Below are 25,213 nucleotides of genomic sequence, written 5' to 3'. Positions count from 1 at the left end.
TCATTCTTGGTCAGTTAGTCCCCAAAAGCCTATCACAAAGAATTCTGTACAGAAAACATTTTCCAATCCTGGAGAATTTGTGAAACAGGTTGACACTTTCAGGAGTCAATTCCCAACCTTGAGCACTAACACATTCTTTCAAAAAATTTCAGAGTATGAGCAAAAGTTCAAATGAGGAGAGCTGGCCAAGTAGTCATGGTGTTGAACTGGGGCGTGCACGTCCATCGGAGGGCTGCTGTCTCCTCTTCATCTGATGGTGTTGACCTGGGAGAACAGGGGCTCAGTGGTGCTGCAGCTTTCTTCAAAAGGCCTTGGAAATGCCCAGAACAGGCTGGGCTGCACCTGCTCTCATGTAGTCTTTGAGCAGAGATCGCGCGGCCAAGGGCTGGGACTCCGCTGGTGCACGCAATGGTGCCCTGCACTGCGCCTGCGCTGAGCGCTGCTGCTGGGCTAAGTCCAACTACTGAGCAGTTCCATTTGTTTTTTCATTTTACCCCAGGCAAATATTCTCCTTTAAATTAATTTTTTAAAAGGCAGTTAGCCTTTTAAATTCATGTAGAAATTCAATAGTAAATATCTTACCCGATTTTAAAATATTATCAGCACAACATTTTTCATGACTGCATTGGCAAAGAGTGCAGGTGTTGGACACAAACAGATCTGACCTGAGAAAACAGGGCAGATATTGGCATACCCTTAGACTAGCCCATCTTCCAGACACCTAGAACACAGGACAGATATGTCATATAAGAAATACACAAAAGTGCCCTGGCCGGTCGGCTCAGCGGTAGAGCGTCGGCCTGGCGTGAGGGGAACCCGGGTTCGATTCCCGGCCAGAGCACATAGGAGAAGCGCCCATTTGCTTCTCTACGCCCCCCTCCTTCCTCTCTATCTCTCTCTTCCCCTCCCGCAGCCAAGGCTCCATTGGGGCAAAGATGGCCCGGGCGCTGGGGATGGCTCCTTGGCCTCTGCCCCAGGCGCTAGAGTGGCTCTGGTCGCGGCAGAGCATCACCCCCTGGTGGGCAGAGCGTAGCCCCTGGTGTGCGTGCTGGGTGGATCCCGGTCGGGCGCATGCGGGAGTCTGACTGTCTCTCCCCGTTTCTAGCTTCAGAAAAATACAAAAAAAAAAAAAAAAAAGAAATACACAAAGGAAAGTAAACCTACCATTTTCTGTCTATTTTTATGATTACTCATTGTGTAATTTCCAACAGTAATTATCTGTGTGAGCACAGGCAAGTTTAATTTTATTAGGTCCCAAATTTCTCTTCTATAAAATTGAAATATTCATAACCCTCCTAGGTTGAGAAAAAAAATGGACCTGTGTTTATAAGGGCAGATAATTTCCCCGACAACTTAGTGGAGACTTGGGATAGTTCATTAAGTGTTCGCAGAATTGAATGTGTGAACAGAGTTCTACTTTTCCAAGGGTAGGCACCAGAAATGTGCACATGGGTTCGAGCAGCAAACTTGAACCTGAGGGCAACTATAAAATCTAGGAGGCTGCTGGTTTTCTGGGGAGACCCAGGCTGAGTGGACAGCCCTCACTGGGCAGCTCCACGCTTGAAGGTGTGAGAATTGGAGGGTCTCCTCTGGTGAGAGCACACGGCCCACAGTCAGAGGGCCTAACACTGTCGTGCACAACAGCCTCATGGCTGCCTTGCAGTCTTGGCCTTAAAGTCTGGAAAGCTTAGAAGAGTGTCCCAGCTGCCTCCCTACTGGAAAGGACTAGGAATGATAACGTTAGAATGCTTCTCATGAAAGCCCACATTTCAGAGCTAAACTTTGAAAGAGGTAAAACATATACTTTGAAGAAATAATGGATGAAACGGCAATTTTGATACCTGCCATTTTCCCAATGGACCATCTACTCCCTGAAAGTAGCTTCAACCTTAGAAATGTACCTCAAGGTGAAGTAGTGTCATTCTTACTTGATTTTATCTGGGACACAAAAGCAGATGTGTGGGCAAAGACTAAGACATTGTTTCATGTACTATATATAAAATGTATTTATTTTTTTAACTCTCTTCTTGCAATGGAAGGTCTTACACTAAAGGCAACAGAGTGTGCATAAAACATCATAAACGTGTTTAAACTTAATTAAACCTCCCTAGATTTTATTTCCTTAATGCTGCACAGGTTTGGGAGAAGAAATAAATTAGCAATTTATATTTAAGGCTAAAGTTTTCCACATAGGTCACATCCCCAACATTAAATGTTATTTTCTTAGTTATTTCTCACGATTGCATATAAATTTGCAAGCCTAGGATGTTAACACAAGGCAATAAAATAATCACAGAAACTGACCTGCTATACGCCATCAGCAGAATGAATTTTTTACTTATTAACATGAAAAAAAATCCTGGTAAGTGTTCAGTCAAATTCAAACAAAATTTAACAAACAAATGAATATCATCTATTTCCATGACTTTTGCAAGAATATAATTAAATATATATAATTGTTACTACTATAAACATTATAGTAACATTTTCCCCATAACTGTGAGAGGAAAGATAATTAATAGTGCAGAAAGTATCCTTTTGTCATTTCTTAAGGTAGAAAACCAATCCCTTATTATTATAGTGGTGTGTGTTTTCCTAACACTGTGCATTTAAAATCTAGGTCAGTCACTTTCATCAGCAATCTATTTCCACATGGCAGCTTCTGGAAATATGTACACGTCTATTGCAAAATCATTGAACCAGAAAAAAATGACACAGATTTTACTTACATTTAAAGAAATACAATGACTAACAAGTAGGGGGAAAGCTAAGTTAAGAATAAATCATTTACAGTCTAAAAATTCAGCATTTCAAGACTCTTATCTAGGAGTTAACAAAATATTTTAATATAATTGACATAAACTAGATCTAAGAAATCACCCTTGATCAAAACAGAGACTATTTTATACTTCATATTGAAATGGTCTACCTCTATGACTACACATCAGCCAGAAAAATCCCAACAGGTTTTACTTCTTGTGTGTGCATGTCATGATAGGGCTTTGGTCATAAAATATCAGCATTGATATACTTCTTAGCACTCAGCAAAACGGTGCACTGAAGTTAAAATGCTCACATGTTATTTCTGCTAACCTAACTTAAAATACAAAAAATTTAAATTATCAAAAGCAAAAATAGAATGCACACACAATAACCTCAATAAGTCTTGCTGTTCTTTAAGGTTTATAAACTTCATCACAGGTTAATCAGAGTTCATTAACCTATGCCTACAAATATGTTTTGCCAAAATATTGTATTATTTAGATCGACTTCCAACCACATTAATGCAAGAGCTAAAGGAAAAGTTCAAAATAGGAAAGACAAGGACATGTGAAAGCTATATCCATCGCATTCCTTTGTGAAGGCAGAAAGAAACTGAAGACCCAATATTCCCTTAGTGGTGATCCGTTCTGAAGTCTGTGGTCTGTTGCTCTAGGGATAGGATGTCAACTCTGTGTCAGATCGTGGTTATAATCAATGTAATAAAATCACGAAGCAGAGAGGTCTGGGGCAGTGTGAACGCCACTCCTCATAGCGCACATATGCACAAATGACATGGCTGAAATCCACGATGGTTTCCCACACATGGCCAGGACAGTAATCCAAACAAGAGAGCTCTGCATCCTCTCGCACCTCCAGGAATGAAGCATACCTTTTTTGCTACCGGGTTACCTAAAACAAATTAAATAAATAAGCATTCAATACCCCATACCCACCAAAGATAATCCTCCCTCCGACCAGACACCTATATCCTTGTCTGCGTCATTGTGCAGAGTTTAGCGGTTTGTAGCACTATTCATAACCAACCTCACCAAATCCACTCTTCACATTCTTTTTCACATGTCTTGCTTTTAGGTTGGAAAGAAAACTTGCTCAAAGGTTTCACAACATGGCGTTATGTGTCCTTGCATTTTATTTTGTGGAGCTATGAAAAAATTTCATCAGATTGCATACACTCAAGGCCCGTCAGGTTACCTTGCCTGTGCTGAGCATGCTTTGTTAATGGCGCTAAATTTTTCCTAATGAATGCCAATTAAAATCAGCATATGTCATAATCAAAATGTTGCTTTTGCTACTTTTTAAATGTAACTTTCATTTTTAAAATGCAAGGTTATTTTAAAAAAAAGAAAACTGCTGTTTACTAGAAACATACATCCATTACAAAGTTTGTTTTTTCCATATTTAAATATCCTGAGCTCATCACTTAAAAGCTAAGAAAACAGACCAGCAGTTTCAATAGTTTGATTTGTTTAAAGTAAGAAACTTTACAAGTTGGATAATCAGTACACCAGCTAGAAGGAAAAAATAAAAGCTTAAGACTTTAACATGTCTACACTATGAAAATATTTTCAAAGTAAATTACATTATTTAGCATAGTTAACACATCTGGTCTTTAGATCCAATCAAGTATTTACTCAAACCCCAGATTCCGTAATTAACTGACACAGTGTCTTATACAATTGCTCTTTTGTTCAGGCTGGAATACTGCAGCAAACAAACAAATCCCTGTCCATGCTCACGAGCTGTCCTAGAGTATGACTGGCACACGCTTTCTATATGGGACCAGACATAAATTATGCACCTTTTCAGGCTTCAGAGTCCCTATCACGAATACCCAAGTCTGCCTCTAGACCACGAAAGCAGCATAGACAATACAACACCTAAACTAACGGGTATGGCTATGTTCCGATAAAGTTTTATTTATTAACACTGAAATTTGGATTTCATGTCAGAGGTGGTGTGTGTATTGGAGGAAAGACAGATTGGGGCAGGGAGAGTAGAAGGCTACTGTGTAGAAATGTCTGCCCAGAAGGAGATATTAAAGGGGATACTTGAAGGAGCATAGGGAGCCCCAACCATCTGCAGGAAGAGCCTTGCAGGCGGAGAGGGAAGAGAATGCAATGGGGACCCCAGACCAATGCACAGAATGTGGCCTTCCTCTGGCTGAGGTACAAGGATGACACAAGGAACACATGGCCAGAGGTAACTTGAAAGACTCATTTTGACTGAAGTGATGCAAACAAGGCCAGTAGGACATGTGACAAATAGGATGAAGAATTTGAAAGAAAGAGGATCAGTCTTAGGCTTTAAAAAAAACCTGAGTGGGTCATTTTCTCAGTTGGGGGACTCTCTCTGTTTCTTCCCTGTCTCTCTCTGTTTCTTCATCTGCTAAATGTGGGAACAGCACCTGCTCCCTCAGGCAGTGGAGAGTGCATGAATATGAATTGGACTGCACAGCCCAGTGCCTGGCACATGGTTCACATTTAGGAAGTGGTGGCTCTGTCCGGACCAACCCAGCATGTATCTGTATGTGACCTAGTAGCCACTGATTTACACCTAGGATGTAATTCTACAAAGAGTCTTATTTAAGGAAGCTCATTCTCCAGGCCCAGCTCACCTTGGAGCCTATCTGCACAAAAAGTTGGAGAAGATATTTTAGGATTTATTTTTCTAAAAATTTTTTATTTTTCTGATTGTTTAAGGAAGGCTCATTGTTATTTTGGAATTGTGATGAATAAAGGTGCTAACATACCCTACCAGCTCCACTCTCATGTGACAGAGTACCCTTAGTATTTTGCACTCTGGTAACAAGCAAAGACAAAACATCAGAGGAAAGAAGTCATCTCTTCTGGTCTTGGAAAGACAAGTGGAATTTTAGAAGAAGTAGAAGATGAAGAAAGCACTGGAGCGTGGAAACTCATGACCTACTGGGTAGTGGCAATGAAGGCCCGTCCCAAATGCCTATTCTCTATCTTTTCTACCTGTTACCAATGGGGATCTGTTAATGGTCTCTCACCAAGAAAGGGCCTGGGCAAGGGGATGACTCTGGTGGTTCAGAAAGCAGAGTATAAGCAGGATAAAGGTGAGAACAGTGAGTAAGTGGAGCTCAGAGCAACAGTGCTTCCCTCACACAGTTTGTTCATCAGAATCATCCTAACAGTGTTGTTTAACTGTGGTTTTCCAAGCTGCATCCCAGGCTTACTATACCAGAGTAGCCTAGGAGTGGGGCTAACAACTGCATTTCAGCAAGTTCCCATGATGCCTATTGTATAGCTGCTGATACCAGTAAATTAGTATAACATGTAGCAAAAGAGGACAAAGACAGCATAGGTGGCAGCCCAGGAGACAGAGGGAAAGGGATCCACCAAAGACATTATGGTCATCTTAGATCTTGAGGATGATTATGCTTAAACTCCTCTTACCTCTAGTTATCTAGTGTGAAATACTGAAAACATTTAGACACTTAGTAGAAACCTTGAAGAACAAAATGAAGTAAGAGAATCATGTAAGATGCTTACAGAGAGCTACTGGAGAAATAAACTATTTTCTAAAGCAGAATATTTCAGTCTCAGCATTACTGACAGTGGGACCAGGTTGCTCTTGGTTGTGAAAAGCCCTGCACGTTTGAGGAAGTTCACCCCCTCTTCCCAACATGTAACAATTAAAAATGTCCCCTGACATTGACAAATATCCCCTTAGAGAAAACTGCCCCTGGTTGAGAATCACAGCCCTGAAGATACAGTTCTTTACCCTCAGTAAGTATTATAAAAATCACAAAATTAAAAAACTAAAAGTTCTTAAAATTCAATATGATTTACTTCTATTTTCAAATAACAAAAAGCCCTGGCAAATGTTTGGCTCTGGTGCAAAGAGGACACCGTGCACTGGTGAGGAGGCTTAGTATTGCACAGAGAATGCAGTCAAACTCAGAGAGAAGAAAATGAAAATGGAGGCAGGATGACAGGGAGAGAGAGGATTATATTTTCCCAGAAGAAGAAATCACTGCACCCTCTCTGGGGACCTTGAAACCTACACAGGGTAGAATAAACTCAATGCCCAAAGACAAGATGGTTGGGTTGGGAATTGTCCCTCTCATTTTCATATCTTTATCTAGGTTGTTAATGTCTCAAGTTAACTGCTAACTAACTCTTCTCATATTCACATTTAAGTAGAAAACAAAACTCTGACATAGCTGGCTTACAGTAGACAATCTGATTTTTAGCCCTTCCATGACTTGATGCTGTTGTGCATGAACTGCTAAGTAAAATGGAAACTATTGTGTTATATAATTAGTACCCTTCCACCAGGGAGACCATAGCTCTCACTTTATAGGATAGCAATCTCACCTGTGGTGTAAGGTCAACATTGATTTTAAGAAAGAAGAATATTTTCTGTGGCACTGAGCTCTACACAGAGCCAGTCACAGCTCCACAAATGAATTTACTGTATCTGCATAAGATCTATAAAGAAATAAAATGTTTTACACAATTCAAGTCACACTGACTTGGATTAATAAAGAAAACAAAGTTTTATGACTTTGGGATTATTCTCAGGTGGTGTATCACTAAAAAAAAGCAGCTAAGTCTCACGGTAGCTTAGGGAACCATATTATGTTTCCACAACTTTCTGAAGTGCCACATGAAATGTCACTAGCGCTGAGGATTTAGCGAGAGCAAGGTCATATCTCTAGCACATGGAAACAAAGTGCCCTGAAGGCCTGCCTCCTGCAAATGCCTCCTCTACCTGCACATAAATAGAGGGGCGCTGCGGGAGGTTACACAGATGGGCACGTTCTTTTCTGGAACATAGTTAGCTTGCACTCATGGTCTTGTTTCAGCCATGGCTGAAAGGGCAGTGAGGCGAGGACAGTAGGATTGTTTTAAGGTAGGGTTTCTTAGCAAGCACACTTGGGTTACATAGATTGGAAGTGACCTAGAATTGGCTTAGAGGAGGAGCCCATAGAACGATGGGAGTGTTACCCTTTCTCCACCACCAATGACTCTGTGAACTTCCATTGCCCTGGATGTGTAATATTCCATCAAGTCATTTGTCCTAGTCACCCTGATATAACATTAACAAGGTCAAGTTAGCTGATAATTCAAATTAATGTTGAAAATACTCTTGATTTTGAGATTATCTTTTAAATAGATAATAAGGATCTTAACCAACTGATTCAATATGCTATTGATAATTCAGGTTATAGTGACAGCAAAAACTTTTATTTGCTTTAAAATTTATTATAAAATATTTTATTTTTATGGATTTAAAATAGTTTATTACATTAATGGGATACTTAAGTGTTTATTTTATAAAATCTTGTTAGGATAATATCTTATAAACACATTTAGAAAGAGAACTCTCCTGCTTTTGACCTCATTTGAAGATGAATGAGAACTCTGTTTAGTAATTCAACATACTCATAAAGAGAAAAACATAAGTGAGGTGAGCAGCCATGCAGGACACATTACGTCTCCATGAGGCCAAAGCTCTGAGAGTAACCAGAACTAAAGAATCATTCTCTTTCAGTGTGTCCAACTCTAATAATCCCAGTATGGCCTATTTTATCAATTTTCATTCAAAAAATTGTTAATGAGTCATTCAGCAGGCTCTGGGTCTACCAAGGCAAGCAAAAATAAACATTGGCCCTGACTTCACAGCTCTCCTTTGAACAAAATACTCTACGTATTAAGCAAATAAATATAAGCTGAACCTTGAACAACATGAGTTTGAACAGCATGAGTCCACTTATATGTGAGTTGTTTCAATACCTACCTAAACTGTTTTCTTTCTATCTGCAAGTGGGAGTCCTGCAGATGCAGAGAGCAGACTGTAAGCATTTATCTATGCTGCTTTACATAGAGAACTTGAGCATCAACAGAACTTGGTAGCAACAGGGGTCTGGAACTGATCCCACACAAACACTGAGGGATGACTTAAATTTGGCGGGAGTCAAAAGTTATGTGTGGATTTCAAGGGTCAACTATATACCAACTGATGTAAAATACATTCACAGTAAATGCTCAGAGATAAAGGGGACAAGAATCCAGTCAGGGACACATTCTTGAGTAAATAATGGTGAACTAGGAAAAGATGAAGCACGTTCCATAAAGAGCACACCTTGTACCTGCAAAGGCACGAGGCACAGTAAGAACTGAGAGTGGCAGAGAAAGCAGGAGCAGGAAGGAAGGAGGGGGGAGCCTGCTAGTTGACTTACTGAGGACCAGAAAGGCAGGAGCTAGTGAGCTATGGAGCCACAAGGAAGCCTTTCGAAAATCTGCGGGTGGATGAGCTTAGAAGACTTGTATTTCACAAAAATGAACATAATCATTGAATGGAGAACAGACTAGATGGGAGCAAGAATGTATGTGAAGCAGCAACTCAGAATGCAGATGAGAGACTATAGGGGACTGGACAGGGTTGTAAGCACAGAGGTGCAGAGGGATGCAGGGATTTGGAAGTGACTATTTGAAGCACAGAATAATAGAGATGGACATGGGGAGATAAGGGAGGCATTATATCTGGATAGGCCCTGGCCAGGTAGGTCAGTTGATTAGAGCATCATCCTGACATGCCGAGATTATAGGTTGGTCCCCAATCAGGCCACATATAACAATCAATCAATGACAGCATAAATAAGTGGAACAACAAATCAATGTTTTTCACTCTCTCTCTCTTTCTCTCTCTCCCTTTGTCTCTTTCTTTAAAAAAATCAATTTAAAAAAACTGGGTAGACAATGGTATCCTTCAGAGACTGAGTACTGGAAAGAGATCCATTTGGGGAGGAAACTTTTGACCTTGTAAGACTTGAATTACAGTCTTCAACATGAGACCTCTTTATAGACACTGTATTTCTACTGCAGTAAAGCATCAGTATGTGTATTCTTGCCATGCCATTGTAATACACTGGCTTATTGACTCCTACAAACCTTTATTTTCAACCAGGCTCATGAGGACTCGCCAAAAATAACAAGTTCATCCATGAGATCACTGCTCAATAAAATCTCACCTAACGAGTGATACTGGGGAGAGGACTTTTCAGAAGAGCCAAAGTCACAGATGGGGCCCTGCCCACGAGGATTTGCCAGTACAAAATAATGCTGTCTTCTTGATGGCAGGGTGAAATAAAGAGGGGTCCACAGTCAGCAGTGCTGAAGTTGTACGTCACAGTTGCTTTGTCCATACTTACCTTTGTAGTTTTGACTTTATTGCCACTGCTACAGGACCAGCCTGAGTAATCAGGCAGCACTTTACAATCCTCTCCTTCCAAACAAGGGTTCATGTGGCACCACCATTTCTGAATCACGATGGAAGCTGGAAAACAAAGGCCAAATTATGTTTGTGACACTTGTTTCTTCCTCCAAATGAGGACAATATCAAGGTCAATACAGATTGGCATACTGACTTCTCTCATTATAATATAGTTAGTGAGATCTCAAGCTTCAGGGTAGGCCTGACTGGGTTTGAATTTGGCTGTGCTAATTTTTACAAATGACCTTGGAATCATTATTTAACTGCTCTCCACTTCAATCCCTTCATCTTTAAAATGGGGATGAAAATAGGACCTCACCACAGGATGATGAGGATAAAACCAATTCATGTAAAAGTCTTGGCTGACTTTGGGCCAGTCACTTATGTTCTCAGAAAATGAGCTACTACTATGGTCTTCCTCTTTGTTTGTAGGTTATATGTTAATAGTGCAAAGTTTTCATGTTGGATGCTTTTCGTTGTCAATAGCAAACACTAAAAGTGATGCACATTTTCATCATACATGGTGCTCACCTCTGCATCCTTTCCAGCAAGTTCTAAGCACCAGAAGACAGGAGGTCCTGACATCACTTCACATGGCCACATTCTAGACTACCTAGCTCACTTGTGAACTCACTTCCTCCTTACCTCACCATGCTTGCAGCAGTCAACCAATAAAATGACTTGTGCTTTAAGCAGAAGAAGTAAAGGAAGCACCATCAATTTGGCTGATAATTCCCATAAATTTAAGGGACAAAAAGGGTTGCAACTGACTTACAGGTGAGCCCAGCCAATAGGCTGGTGTGGGACACAGTGCTGGGGCTGGGGAGCTGGGAGGCGAGGGGAGAGATGGGGAGGCTCTTATCCCTATCTTTCCTGTTGAAACAGCAATGCTGATAGAGAACCTCCCCAAATGGATTTCACTCAAACTACTGCTGTCTAAGAAGTCTGAGATTCAAGTTCAAGAAAATCTTTATAAATCCTAATAGTTACGATACTTTTTCTTGAGGGCCAAGCATGCTGCAAATTGCCTTCCTTGCATTTTATAATTTCAATCTCACTGTAACTCTGAGATAAAAAATTGTCATTTTCACACATTCTTTGAAGAAGAGAAAACCAAGTCACATAGTTTGAGGACAGTTAGGAAGTAATGAATGGATACCATCTGACACCGCAGTCCACAATGTAACCGCATATACAGGGTGGGCAAAAGCCAGTTTACAGCTGTCAGCACATGACACAGAGTTCATTGTTGTATTATAATGTATTCATTATTATATTATTTTCCATACAAGCAACTGTTAACCTACTTTTTCCCACCCTGCATGTAGCCCCTCCCTCAAACCAAGGATCTCCAGTAGAAACGGTTCTTGCATAAAATAGCGACAACAGTAGGCAGCACAGCAAGCCTACAGGCAGAATTCCTATTAGCCAAATGCAGTGTGGCATGGTGAGGGCACAGGGCCATTTCCTTCTCGGTGGCAGTGGCCAGACACTGTGCTTTCCTGATGCAGAAAGGCCGCCACCACTTCTGATTCTGACCAAATCCTGAGTTACTAACCTATTAATTAGTCCCATCAAAACCAGTAACACCTGAGTAAGGCATATTTGTGATCTAAGATAACCATTTGCTATTTAAACCAGAAGGTGTCAACACAGAGAAATAAATAGAGCTAAATGGATTATTTATTTTGTCAGAGACTGCCACTGAACTTGAGTGGATGGACACAGTGGGGTGAAGCCTGAGAAAATTATTTTCAACCCCAAATATCAGAAAATCTCATCTTCAAACTAGATGGGAGTTTTGTCATTTTCTTTCTTTCTTTTATTAAGTGAGAGACAGAAAGGCAGAGACAGACTCCCATGTGCACCCTGACCAGGATCCACCCGGCAAGCCCCCTACCAGGCGATGCTCTACCCATCTGGGGCCACTGTTCCATTGCTCAGCAACCAAGCTATTTTAGCACCTGAGGCAAGGCCACAGAGCCATCCTCAGCACCGAGGCCAACTTGCTCAAACCACTCAAGCCATGGCTGCAGGAGGAGAGAGAAAAAGAGAGAGAGAGAGAGAGAGAGAGAGAGAAAGAGAAAGATAGGGACAGAGGAGAGAGAGAGAGAGAGAAGCAGATGGTTGCTTCTCCTGTGTTCCCTGACCAGGAATCAAACCCAGGACTTCCACACACCAGGCTAAGAGTCTTCCGCTGAGCCAACTGGCCAGGACCTGAGTTTTGTCATTTTCAAATCACTTTTACCTACTGTTCTTCTTTTAATTGTCCCAAAAATCTTCAGAAGCAGGAAGTGGAAACAGAAGTTCCAGAAATAAACACCAGAGCTAGAATTGCTGTTAGATTTTAACACTCTCTCCCCATCACTCTTTCTACTATGCCACATTTATAACAATAGTTTAGATTAATAAGTGCTCCACAGTGTCTGACTATATTTATAGTGCTAACCACTCATTCATTATTTTCTGAATACCTTGGGTCAGTCCCGAGTGGATATAAAGATAAGTTAGGAGATGGTTCCCAATCCTCATTTTAAAATAACATCTGCAGGACTGGAGAAATTTTATAAATGTTGACAGAGCTTAGCTATATTTACACAGAGCTAAAGCTGAATTTAAAATACCTTTTTTTTTAAAATCTTTAAAACCGTTCCTTAGACATTTGGTTTCACTCAGTGGGGGAACTATATACTCTTGAGAGGTAGGTTATCAGAGCCACATGGAAGAGTCAAAAGAAGGCTTGACACAGATGGTTAATGATCTGTCCTTGTGGAGCAATGCTACAGTGAATGGCCAACCTGGAAGCCACCAGATCGTGTGGCTGAAGGGAGGGTCAGCAAGGCTGCACTGGGCACTCAGCACAGGAGGACAGTCTACAAAACAATCTTTAGTGGTTCTCAGGGCCAGTTTAAGGTTAAGCAGTAGGGAGCCACGAAAAGTTTCTGAGCAAGGTCATGCAGTCAGCCCGGGAAAGCTGTGCATCTGGAAGAGTAGCCTGGCAGTGGAGTATAGAAGAATGAGGGCAGAAATGGTCTGCAAGGAGGACCAGCTGAGGTGTGGGTGAGGTGAGAAATCTGGGAACAAACTCTTTGCAGAGGAAATAGCGTGAATCATATTATCTCGACTTCACAGCAGAGACATAACAGTGCTTCCTTACTGAACTCACAGGAACCAAGATAATTCTGATGCCAAACCACAGAAAAGGAGCTTGAGGGGAAAAAATGATGGATTCAGGCAAGCATCAAAGAAAAAAATGCCAATTCTTAACTACAGAAAAGACTATTATTTATCTAGAATTTTATTTAAAGATTTTAAATTTAATTTCTTTAAAAAAAAAGAAAGAAATATATAAAATCAAGCTCTTGTGAACTTATTTACAGTTTTCTTTCATTTACTAATTGGAAAATATGAACTGATATACATTTTTTTTATAATTTTATTTTTAATGGGGCGACATCAATAAATCAGGATACATATATTCAAAGATAACAACTCCAGGTTATCTTGTCGTTCACTTATGTTGCATACCCATCACCCAAAGACAGATTGTCCTCTGTCACCTTCTATCTTGTTTTCTTTGTGTCCTTCCCCCTCCCCCTTTCCTTCTCCCTCTCCCCCCACCCCCATAACCACCACACTCCTATCAATGTCTCTTAGTTTCACTTTTATGTCCCACCTACGTATGGAATAATGCAGTTCCTGGTTTTTTCTGATTTACTTATTTCACTTCGTATAATGTTATCAAGATCCCACCATTTTGCTGTAAATGATCTGATGTCATCATTTCTTATGGCTGAGTAGTATTCCATAGTGTATATGTGCCACATCTTCTTTATCCAGTCATCTATTGACGGGCTTTTTGGTTGTTTCCATGTCCTGGCCACTGTGAACAATGCTGCAATGAACAAGGGGCTGCATGTGTCTTTACGTATCAATGTTTCTGAGTTTTTGGGGTATATACCCAGTAGAGGGATTGCTGGGTCATAAGGTAATTCTATTTTTAGTTTTTTGAGGAACCACCATACTTTCTTCCATAATGGTTATACTACTTTACATTCCCACCAACAGTGTATGAGGTGAACTGATATTCTTAAGACAGATTCACAATAGCCTCCTTAAAATAGCAAGTGCCCTGGAATTTAAAATACTTCCATACTTTAAAAAATCTTTTTCATATCTTATAGAAGACTACATTGGAAAAGACAGACATAATAAGAGCCACCACAGTAGCCTAAATAAAAGTTGCAAATTCCTAGGAGTTCAAGATTGACTAAGGAACTCAAGGTTAGGTAAGAATCAATCAGGAGTTTTGACCTGGGGATAAATAGGTGATTAAACAGTCCAGAAGTTTATACTCTGAGTGCATACTGAGCCCAGCTAGAGCTGAGAAAGAGGACCCAGAAGTAGGATTCTATTAAAATAACTCTTGAGAACACCTGCCCACTTAACTGAACCTTGTCTCCACAGGAAATTAAGTCAGTAGGAGGCATGGTTATTTTCCTGTTACAAAATACTATAATATACTTTAAATGAAAGACTCTTGTTACTTCTATTTTTAAAATAAAATTCTTTAAAAAGCCTCATGCTTTTCTAACTTATGAAAACATAAAGATGTCAACCTGTAATAAATTTCTAGCTTTATACAAAAAGGAAAAAAAAAAAAGACAGTGAACCTTGGCTTTGTGGTAGTGACTAGTAATTTCTATAATATTCTAGGTGAAGATGTAATGTGGCTCATAGCTTCTGGTGCATTTCTAGAGCATTTCTTTACTTTCTAATGTAAAAAATAGATTAAGGGAGGAGAGAAGATGGCAGCGGAGTAGGCGGATGCACAGACGCCCAGCTCTCAACACCAAACTGGAATACAAATCAATTTAGAAAAAATCAGCATGAAAACCAACACTGAACTGCAAGAACAGCTCTCAAAAACCAAGGAGCAAAGAGGAAGCCACAATAATCCTGGTAAGGAGTGCCTGAATCTCCTCTGCTTACAGGAACGGAAGGAGGGGGGTGAGGCTGAGAGCCCAGAGAGGATTTCACAGAGGAAAAAGAGCAGAAACTACTGCTCACAGCCACTTACCTGGCGACCAGGGAGCAAGGTGGGTTGAAAAGACCAGCTTATCTCCCAAGTGGAAAAGACAGGGAGAGGGACAGACTGTGAGGGGCTAAGGTATGCAAGAAACGAAATAAAAAAGCTGACTCATTCGTGCTGGAGGCGGCCATAGCTGGGGGAGGGACTGAACCTTTCACAAAACAGAGCTGAAGTGCTTCCAAATCAGAGATCTCCAGACATCTATCCGGCTCCAATCAGCACAACAAGACACAGCTGAAAACAAGAAGTGGGAGGAGGGGCAGTAACTCAGGTCTCCATGGAGATCTGAGATACACCTCCCCCTACTGAAGCTGAGAAAAAACCCTGCCCCCAGTGAGATTAGTTGGTGGAAGAGACCTTCAGCGTCTCAGGTTACACCCACAGCATTCCTGGATACAGTTTCAAGGAAGCCCCCTGCTGAGATCAGTTAACAAGACTATCACCTGTTAAGAAAACAAACAAATCAAGACTTCAAAGCTGCCCAAATCCGAAAGTGGATTACAAATAATAGCTGATACCAACCCACGAAGACCTAAAAATAACACAACTGAAAACTGGAGGCAGACAACAGCAAGCCTAGACTCAACCAACTCTACAAATAAAAAATAAAAAAATAAAAAGAAGATGAGAAGACAAAGGAGTGCAATCCAAATGAAACCACAAGAGACACCTTCGAGAGATGAACTGAGTGATATGGAAATAATCAAACTTCCAGATGCGGAGTTCAAAATAATGATTGTAAGGATGCTTAGGGATCTTAGAATAACAATGGAGGGACAGTTTGAAAACCTAAATAAAGAAATAGCAAGTATAAAAAAGAATCAGTTGGAGACGACAAATACAATATCAGAAATAAAGACCACAATGGAAGGAATTAAAAACAGGATAGATAGAGCAGAGGATCGAATCAGCGAGTTAGAAGACAACTGGAATGAAGGCATGAAAGCAGAGAAGAAAAGAGAAAAAAAGACTCAAAAAGTCAGAGGAAACTCTTAGAGAGCTCTGTGACAACATGAAGAGAAATAACATCCGCATCATAGGGGTTCCTGAAGAAGAAGAAAAAGAACAAGGGATAGAGACTTTATTCAATCATATCATAGCTGAAAACTTCCCTAAATTAATGCAAGAGAAACTCTCACAAATCCAAGAAGCACAGAGGACTCCATTAAAGAGAAACCCAAAGAAACCTACACCAAGACACATCATAATTAAAATACCAAAGCTAAGCGATAAAGAGAAAATATTAAAAGCTGCAAGAGAAAAAAAAGTTATCACCTACAAAGGAGCCCCCATAAGGATGACATCTGACTTCTCAACAGAAACACTTGAGGCCAGAAGGGAATGGCAAGAAATATTCAAAGTAATGCAGAACAAGAACCTACAACCAAGACTACTTTATCCAGCAAGGCTATCGTTTAAAATTGAAGGAGAAATAAAAAGCTTCCCAGACAAAAAACAACTCAAGGAATTCATTACAACCAAACCAATGCTGCAGGAAATATTAAGGGGCCTGGTGTAAACAGATAAAGTGGGAAAAGAATACAGAAAAAAGAAAAAGAAAAGGAATACACCTTTAAAGAAGAAAATGGCAATAAACAACTACATATCAATAATAACCTTAAATGTAAATGGATTAAATGATCCAATCAAAAGACATAGGGTAGCTGCGTGGATAAGAAAACAGGACCCATACATATGTTGTCTACAAGAGACACACCTTAGAACAAAAGACACACACAGATTGAAGGTAAAAGGATGGAAAAAAACGTTTCATGCAAACGGAAATGAAAAAAAAGCTGGGGTAGCAATACTTATATCAGACAAATTGGACTTTAAAACAAAGGATATAGTAAGAGATAAAGAAGGCCACTACATAATGATAAAGGGAGTAATCCAACAGGAAGATATAACTATTATAAATATCTATGCACCTAATATAGGAGCACCCAAATATATAAAACAGACTTTGATAGATTTAAAGGGCGATATCAACAGCAATACTATAATAGTAGGGGATTTCAATACCCCACTAACATCACTAGATAGATCCTCAAGAAAGAAAATTAACAAAGAAACAGCAGACTTATTGGAAACACTAGATCAACTCGATTTAATAGATATCTTCAGAACCTTTCACCCTAAAGCAGCAGAATATACATTCTTTTCAAGTGCTCATGGTACATTCTCTAGGATAGACCACATGTTAGGGCACAAAAGGGCTCTCAACAAATTTAAGAAGACTGAAATCATATCAAGCACTTTCTCCGATCACAATGGCATAAAACTAGAAATGAATCACAGCAGAAAAGCTCAAAAATTCTCAAACACATGGAAACTAAATAGCAGGGTGTTAAACAATGAATGGATTAAGAATGAGATCAAAGAAGAAATAAAGAAATTCCTAGAAACGAATGACAATGAGCATACAACAACTCAAAATTTATGGGACACAGCGAAAGCAGTGCTGAGAGGGAAGTACATAGCACTACAGGCACACTTTCAGAAGCTAGAAAAAGCTCAAATAAACAACCTAACCCTGCATCTAAAAGAATTAGAAAAAGAACAGCAAGTAAAGCCCAAATGTAGTAAAAGGAAGGAAATAATAAAGATCAGAGCAGAAATAAATGACATAGAGGCTAAAGAAACAATACAGAGGATCAATGAAACTAGGAGCTGGTTCTTTGAAAAGGTAAACAAGATTGATGAACCTTTAAGTAGACTCACCAAGAAAAAGAGAGAGAGGACTCAAATAAATAAAATTAGAAATGAGAGAGGAGAAATAACAACTGACACAACAGAAATACAAAATATTGTAAGAAAATACTATGAAGAACTGTATGCCAAAAAACTAGACAACCTAGATGAAATGGACAAATTCCTTGAAACATACAATCTTCCAAAAATCAATCTGGAAGAATCAGAAAACTTAAACAGACCGATTACACCAAAGAAGATCGAAACAGTTATCAAAAAACTCCCAACAAAGAAAAGTCCGGGGCCAGATGGCTTCACAACGGAATTCTACCAAATATTCAAAGAAGAACTAACTCCTATCCTTCTCAAACTATTTCAAAAAATTCAAGAGGAAGGAAGACTTCCAAACTCCTTTTATGAGGCGAGCATAATTCTGATTCCAAAACCAGGCAAAGACAACACAAAGAAAGAAAATTATAGGCCAATATCTCTGATGAATATAGATGCTAAAATCCTCAACAAAATATTAGCAAACCGGATCCAACAATATATGGAACAAAATCATACACCATGATCAAGTGGGATTTATTCTGGAGAGGCAAGGCTGGTACAATATTCGTAAATCAATCGATGTGATTCATCACATAAACAAAAAGAAGGAGAAAAACCATATGATAATTTCAATAGATGCAGAAAAAGCATTTGATAAAATCCAGCACCCATTCATGATCAAAACTCTCAGCAAAGTGGGAATACAGGGAACATACCTCAACATGATAAAAGCCATCTATGAGAAACCCAAGCCAACATCATACTCAATGGGAAAAATTTAAAAGCAATACCCTTAAGATCAGGAACAAGGCAGGGGTGCCCCCTTTCACCACTCTTATTTAACATAGTCCTGGAAGTCCTAGCCACAGCAATCAGACAAGAAAAAGAAATAAAAGGCATTCAAGTTGGAAAAGAAGAAGTAAAACTATCATTATTTGCAGATGATATGATATTGTATATAGAAAACCCTAAAGTCTCAGTCAAAAAACTATTGGACCTGATAAATAAATTCAGCAAAGTGGCAGGATATAAAATCAATACTCAGAAATCAGAAGCATTTTTATACACCAACAATGAACAGTCAGAAAGAGAAATTAAGGAAACAATCCCCTTCACAATTACAACCAAAAAAATAAAGTACCTAGGAGTAAACTTAACCAAGGAGACTAAAGACTTGTACTCGGAAAATTACAAAACATTGATAAAAGAAATCAAGGAAGATACAAACAAGTGGAAGCATATACAGTGCTCATGGTTAGGAAGAATAAACATCATTAAAATGTCTATATTACCCAAAGCAATCTATAAATTCAATGCAATACCAATTAAAATACCAATGACATACTTCAAAGATATAGAACACATATTCCAAAAATTTATATGGAACCAAAAAAGGACACGAATAGCCTCAGCAATCTTAAAAAAGAAGAATAAAGTGGGAGGTATCACACTTCCTGATATCAAGTTATACTACAAGGCCATTGTACTCAAAACAGCCTGGTACTGGCATAAGAACAGGCATATAGATCAATGGAACAGAACAGAGAACCCAGAAATAAACCCACAGTTCTATGGACAACTGATATTTGACAAAGGAGGTAAGGAAATACAATGGAGTAAAGACAGCCTCTTTAACAAATGGTGTTGGGAAAATTAGACAGCTACCTGCAAAAAAATGAAACTAGATCACCAGCTTACACCACTCACAAAAATAAACTCAAAATGGATAAAAGACTTGAATGTAGGCCGTGAAACCATAAGCATCTTAGAAGAAAACATAGGCAGTAAGCTCTCCGACATCTCTCAGAGCAATATATTTGCTGATTTATCTCCACGGGGAAGTGAAATAAAAGACAGGATAAACAAATGGGACTATATCAAACTAAGAAGCTTTTGCACAGCTAAAGACAACAAGAACAGAATAAAAAGACAAACTACACAATGGGAGAACATATTTGACAATACGTCTGATAAGGGGTTAATAACCAAAATTTATAAAGAACTTGTAAAACTCAACACCAGGAAGACAAACAACCCAATCCAAAAATGGGCAAAAGAGATGAATAGACACTTCTCCAAAGAGGACATACAGATGGCCAATAGGCATATGAAAAAATGCTCAACATCACTAATCATTAGAGAAATGCAAATTAAAACCACAATGAGATATCACCTTACACCAGTCAGAATGGCGCTTATCAACAAAACAACACAGAATAAGTGCTGGCGAGGATGTGGAGAAAAGGTAACCCTCCTGCACTGCTGGTGGGAATGCAGACTGGTGCAGCCACTGTGGAAAACAGTATGGAGATTCCTCAAAAAACTGAAAATCGAACTGCCTTTTGACCCAGCTATCCCACTTTTAGGAATATACCCCAAGGACACCATAGAACGGCTCGAAAAGGAGAAATGCACCCGCATGTTTGTGGCAGCATTGTTCACAATAGCGAAGATCTGGAAACAGCCCAAGTGTCCGTCAGAGGACGAGTGGATTAAAAAACTTTGGTACATATATACTATGGAATACTACTCAGCCATAAGAAATGATGACATCGGATCATTTACAATAACATGGATGGACCTTGATAACATTATACGGAGTGAAATAAGTAAATCAGAAAAAAAACTGAGATGAATCCATACATAGAAGGGACATAAAAATGAGACTCAGAGACATGAACAAGAATGTGATGGCAACAGCGGCGGGGGGTTGGGGGAGGGGGGATGGGGTGAAGAAGGAGAGAGGGGTTAGGGGAGGGGAGGGGCACAAAGAAAACCAGATAGAAGGTGACAGAAGACAATTTAACTTTGCGGGAGGGGTATACAGCACAATCAAATGTCAAAATAATCTAGAGATATTTTCTCTCAACATATGTACCCTGATTTATCAATGTCACTGCATTAAATTTAATAAAAGAAAAAAAGAAAAAAAGGTATATAAGATGTGAGAAATCTAACTTCGGGGAGCGTGTGTTTTGTGGCCTCTTTTGGGATCACGCTGCTCTGCTGGCTGAATAAATCCTACTTCCTTCAAAAAAAAAATAGATTAAGGGTGATCCCTTATCTCAAAAAGGTATCACCTCTATTAAATACAACACTGTATGTATTTATATAGCTACTTAGATAAGCCCACTGTTGACTAAGACTAACAGTGAACAGGCTCGCTTCTCAAGAGCTAGGCTCTCATTTGTTGACTTAGTTTAGTTGTACTTAACAGAGTTAAAGCTTTTCTAGAGAAAAATGTATTCTTACACTGACACTATAGACAGAAAGATTAAGAAAGCATCTTCTTAGAATATATATATCATCTAAGAACATGGAAGAGGCCACCAGAATACTCTTTGAGATTCTGAGGCATTTTATCTTTAGCAATTTGCTCTTACCATTGTTATTTCAAGATGCTCACAATGTTCTTTAAAAACTACACCTTTATTAATTTTTCAGATCACTAAGTGGAAATTCATATTTCTTGTTTTTCAAGACAAAAAGCCATTCCAACCTGACCCAGACAACATGCGTAAAAACAGTCATTAGAGCACCATAATGTTGTTTTCAACAATCTTTTACTTGTCCACACATTCCACAAATAACACAGTATTGTTATTGCCACAAGGTACACAGAGCTCTGAGTGAGGCAGTGGATGAAGACGTGTAGACTGATCATTTGTGATAAGGTTTGTCCTCCTCAGCTAAATGCCATCTCACACAAGTACATACTTCTTGCACTGGGGGCCACTAAGGCAGGACTTCTTGACGCTGACACTATGGACATTTGGGGCCAGATAATTGCTCATTGTGAGATTCTTTCCCATGCTTTGTAAGATGTTTAACATTATTCCTGGCCTCTGCCCTCTAGATAACAGTAGCACTCCCTACCCCAGGGTAACAGCTAGAAGGGTCTCCACCTTGGTTGATAAACACTGATTCATAGTTATGTTAATGTTTTCAGCCCAAAATGAGAGTCTGAGCTAATTCATCAAATCTCATTAAACTCTGGCTTGTGAAAATACTTGTAATCCACGATAAACACCATGCTACCACCAGCCCACTGTCTTTCTCTGTGCGCCCACCATGAGAAAGTCCACGGTTCTCTCTCTCTCTCTCTCTCTCTCTCTCTCTCCTCTCTCTCTCACACACGCACACACAAACACACTCACATACTGGACTAGGCACGAAACCTGTGCTGGAAAGATGAACTATCAAAATCAGGGACACATTGTTCCTTCTCCGAAATCTTAGGCTATTTCATATGAACTTTGTTCACAGCACTTTATCCCCTTTCTCATTGGCATACCCCACTCCATCTAATCTAGAATACAAATTCCCAGAAGCTAGGAATTAAATCCTGAATAGTGACTTTATCTGAGGCCTCTACTATCAATGTTTTTCTTTATACCTCCAGTTTTGTCTTCTGCCACTTCCAAGCCAAATTGAACTTCCAGATCCAAAGGCTGCCCCACTGGTTCTCCTGAGCTGCCCACTTCCCTTCAACCCGGTGTTTCCCATGGGCACCATCCCTCTCCCATTCTCTGCTCTGCCCAGAGCACTTCCTTTATAAGAATTCAATAGTCTATCTTTCCTAGTAAGGTGAGGGCTCCTTGTAAGCAGGACCTGAGTCTAATTATCATCCTTCCCCCAGCATCTAGGACACACCAGGCACAAAGGTGCTGAGTGAACAAACTTACGCAAGCTACCCACTCTTCCAGTATGCAGTGCCTTTAAAACCTACACCTTGTTGTCACTCACCTGACCACCACTCAGAAACTCAGAAAACTGCTTTGTCCATAGGAGGCACACCCAGGAAGAAAAGTTTGTGAAATCACAACTGTAAGACAGACCCTGTATCTCTCCACACAGTCAGAAAGCCATAGAATTCTTCTACAGTCTGAACAGTAACTCATCTTTAACTAAGCGCATTCTGTCATCTGAGAAAAGAAATTCAGGGATCATCAAAAGAAAAAAAAAAGCTTTATAAAGTAACTGCCTCCCATTCCTAAGCTTTTGTTTTATTAATCTTTTTAAACCTGATGTTTAGAAAGCATTCACTTTGACAAAAAAAAAAAAATAAGCTTCATTGTACTACTCATTTATCTCATTCTACCATAAAACTATCAAGCATTATCTCTAGAGAGCTGTATTTTGATAACTGTGTAGAATGCAGTTTTCACCACTAAACAGCCTTGTAAATGCCAGGAGAAGATTCATAAGAAAGAATGCTTAGCAGCTAAACCAGGGGTCCCCAAACTACGGCCCGTGGGCCGCTTGCGGCCCCCTGAGGCCATTTATCTGGCCCCCGCCGCACTTCTGGAAGGAGCACCTCTTTCACTGGTGGTCAGTGAGATGCATCCTGTTCTCCTGGAGTACTGTATGCGTCGTTCACGTACAGTACTACTTCCAGTGATGCAGGACACATGCGTCACGGCTCCGGAAGTGCATCATATCACTTGTTACAGCTAGCAGTGACAAATATGGAACCGGACATTGACCATCTCATTAGCCAAAAGCAGGTCCATAGTTCCCATTGAAATACTGGTCAGTTTGTTGATTTAAATTTACTTGTTCTTTATTTTAAATATTGTATTTGTTTCCGTTTTGTTTTTTTACTTTAAAATAAAATATGTGCACTGTGCATAGGGATTTGTTTATAGTTTTTTTATAGTCCGGCCCTCCAACGGTCTGAGGGACAGTGAACTGGCCCCCTGTGTAAAAAGTTTGGGGACCCCTGAGCTAAACCATTGTTGTTTTAGGATCCAAGTAAGCATACCTTCCATCAGATAACTCTTCATCCTTTCTCCCAGTCCCAAATGTGTATTAAAGACAAATTTCAATAATTCAGGGATATTTTTAAGTTAATTAAAACAAAAATGTTTGATGGGGGGGAGGGCTCATTTTTCTCCCTGTTTAACCAATAAAAGCTATGGTTTTATGGAAAAGCAACAAAAACACCAGATAAGTATCCATGGTGTGGATTAACAAAATGCGCAAGGCTGTTCTGATTTCTATGCCAGCATTAATTAGTGCCTGCTCAACCTTTGTTTTAATTTAAATGTAAATTCAAATGAATTTATATTTCTAATCCTCTCTATTCTTATTGACAAATAAGATAAGAAGAATATATCAGCAGAGACTAGGTCTTCCCCAAAGCCAGTTAGCAGCATGACACTGCATAATTATTATGGGATAAAGATTGAGCAGATGGAGCTAGAAAGCCCAAATGGAAACATGTTCAGATGAGGACTAGAAGATCAGGGGCTGAAAACAGACATATCCTAACTAAAGCCTGAGCTACAACTTCTTACACCTCCTCAGTGACTTTGGTCTAATGAACACTTATTGAACAGCAACTGCTTGCCAGGCAGCGCGCGGCGCAGGGCACCAGACATGAAGACAAAAATCACAATCCCAACTTTCAGAGTTTGGGTATTCTTTGTCCACCAATGTTGCTCTAAAGTTATACATTTATTTAGTGTGTGTGTGTGTGTGTGTGTGTGTGTGTGTGTGTGTGACAGAGACAGAGACAGAGAAAGGGACAGACAGGCAGGGAGGGAGAGAGATGAGAAGCATCAATTCTTCATTGTGTCACTTTAGTTGTTCAGATTGCTTTCTCATATGTGCCTTGACCAGGGGCTATAGCAGAGCAAGTGAGCCCTTACTTAAGCCAGTGACCTTGGGTTCAAGCTGGTGAGCTTTGCTCAAACCAGATGAAGCCATGTTCAAACTGGAGACCTCGGGGTCTCAAACCTGGGTCCTCCGCATCCCAGTCTGACACTCTATCCACTGTACCACTGCCTGGTCAGGCAAGTTATATTTTTATATGAAGCTCATCCTATACTGTCCAATTTGGACACATTTAGTCACAAGTTCTCATTTAAATTTAAATTTGCACTAGTGACATCTCAAATGTTTAATTCAAACTAGTCAACATTTCAAATAATAGATACATGTGGCTAGACACCGCCAATTGTACTGAACATATATGCATCATGACATATGGATACATAAAGCAATATTTGCATCATCACAGAAAGCTATACTGTACAGACTCTGCTCAGACACCAAATAATGGGTCTCCATCACTTACCAATTGTATGACACTGCTAAAGTCATTTAGTTAGCCTGCAAGTCTGCAATTTTCTCTTAAACACAACCAAAATGTTCCTTCAGTAGAAGAAAGGCTAAGTACATTATGGCCTATCCATTTAATAAAACACAATGGAGCAATTAAGAAAGCAAGTTAGAGCAACGTGCACTCGCACACAAGGTCACACTAATATTGACAGGACTAAAACAGGATGTATTAAGAAGTATCCAATGTGAAACCATCTGTGTATAACACACATTCATATC

The 25,213-nt window shown here is 39.7% G+C and overlaps 1 protein-coding gene across 1 annotated transcript in view; it reads right to left on the bottom strand.

Annotated features, from left to right (window-relative positions):
- Positions 1-2,093: 2,093 nt before the first annotated feature.
- The window catches only part of TAFA4 (TAFA chemokine like family member 4), a 284,031-nt gene continuing 260,911 nt past the window's right edge, over positions 2,094-25,213 (bottom strand). The window contains exons 4-5 of the mRNA XM_066351547.1: positions 9,968-10,092; positions 2,094-3,672 (exon numbers count right to left, since the gene is read on the bottom strand). Of these exons, the coding sequence (XP_066207644.1) occupies positions 3,661-3,672; positions 9,968-10,092 (137 nt within the window). The 3' untranslated portion in view covers positions 2,094-3,660. The remainder of the gene's footprint in view (positions 3,673-9,967; positions 10,093-25,213) is intronic.

This window comes from Saccopteryx leptura, chromosome 10 (genome assembly GCF_036850995.1).
Source record: "Saccopteryx leptura isolate mSacLep1 chromosome 10, mSacLep1_pri_phased_curated, whole genome shotgun sequence".
Lineage (NCBI taxonomy): Eukaryota > Metazoa > Chordata > Mammalia > Chiroptera > Emballonuridae > Saccopteryx > Saccopteryx leptura.
This window is presented reverse-complemented; position numbering and strand designations above follow the sequence as displayed.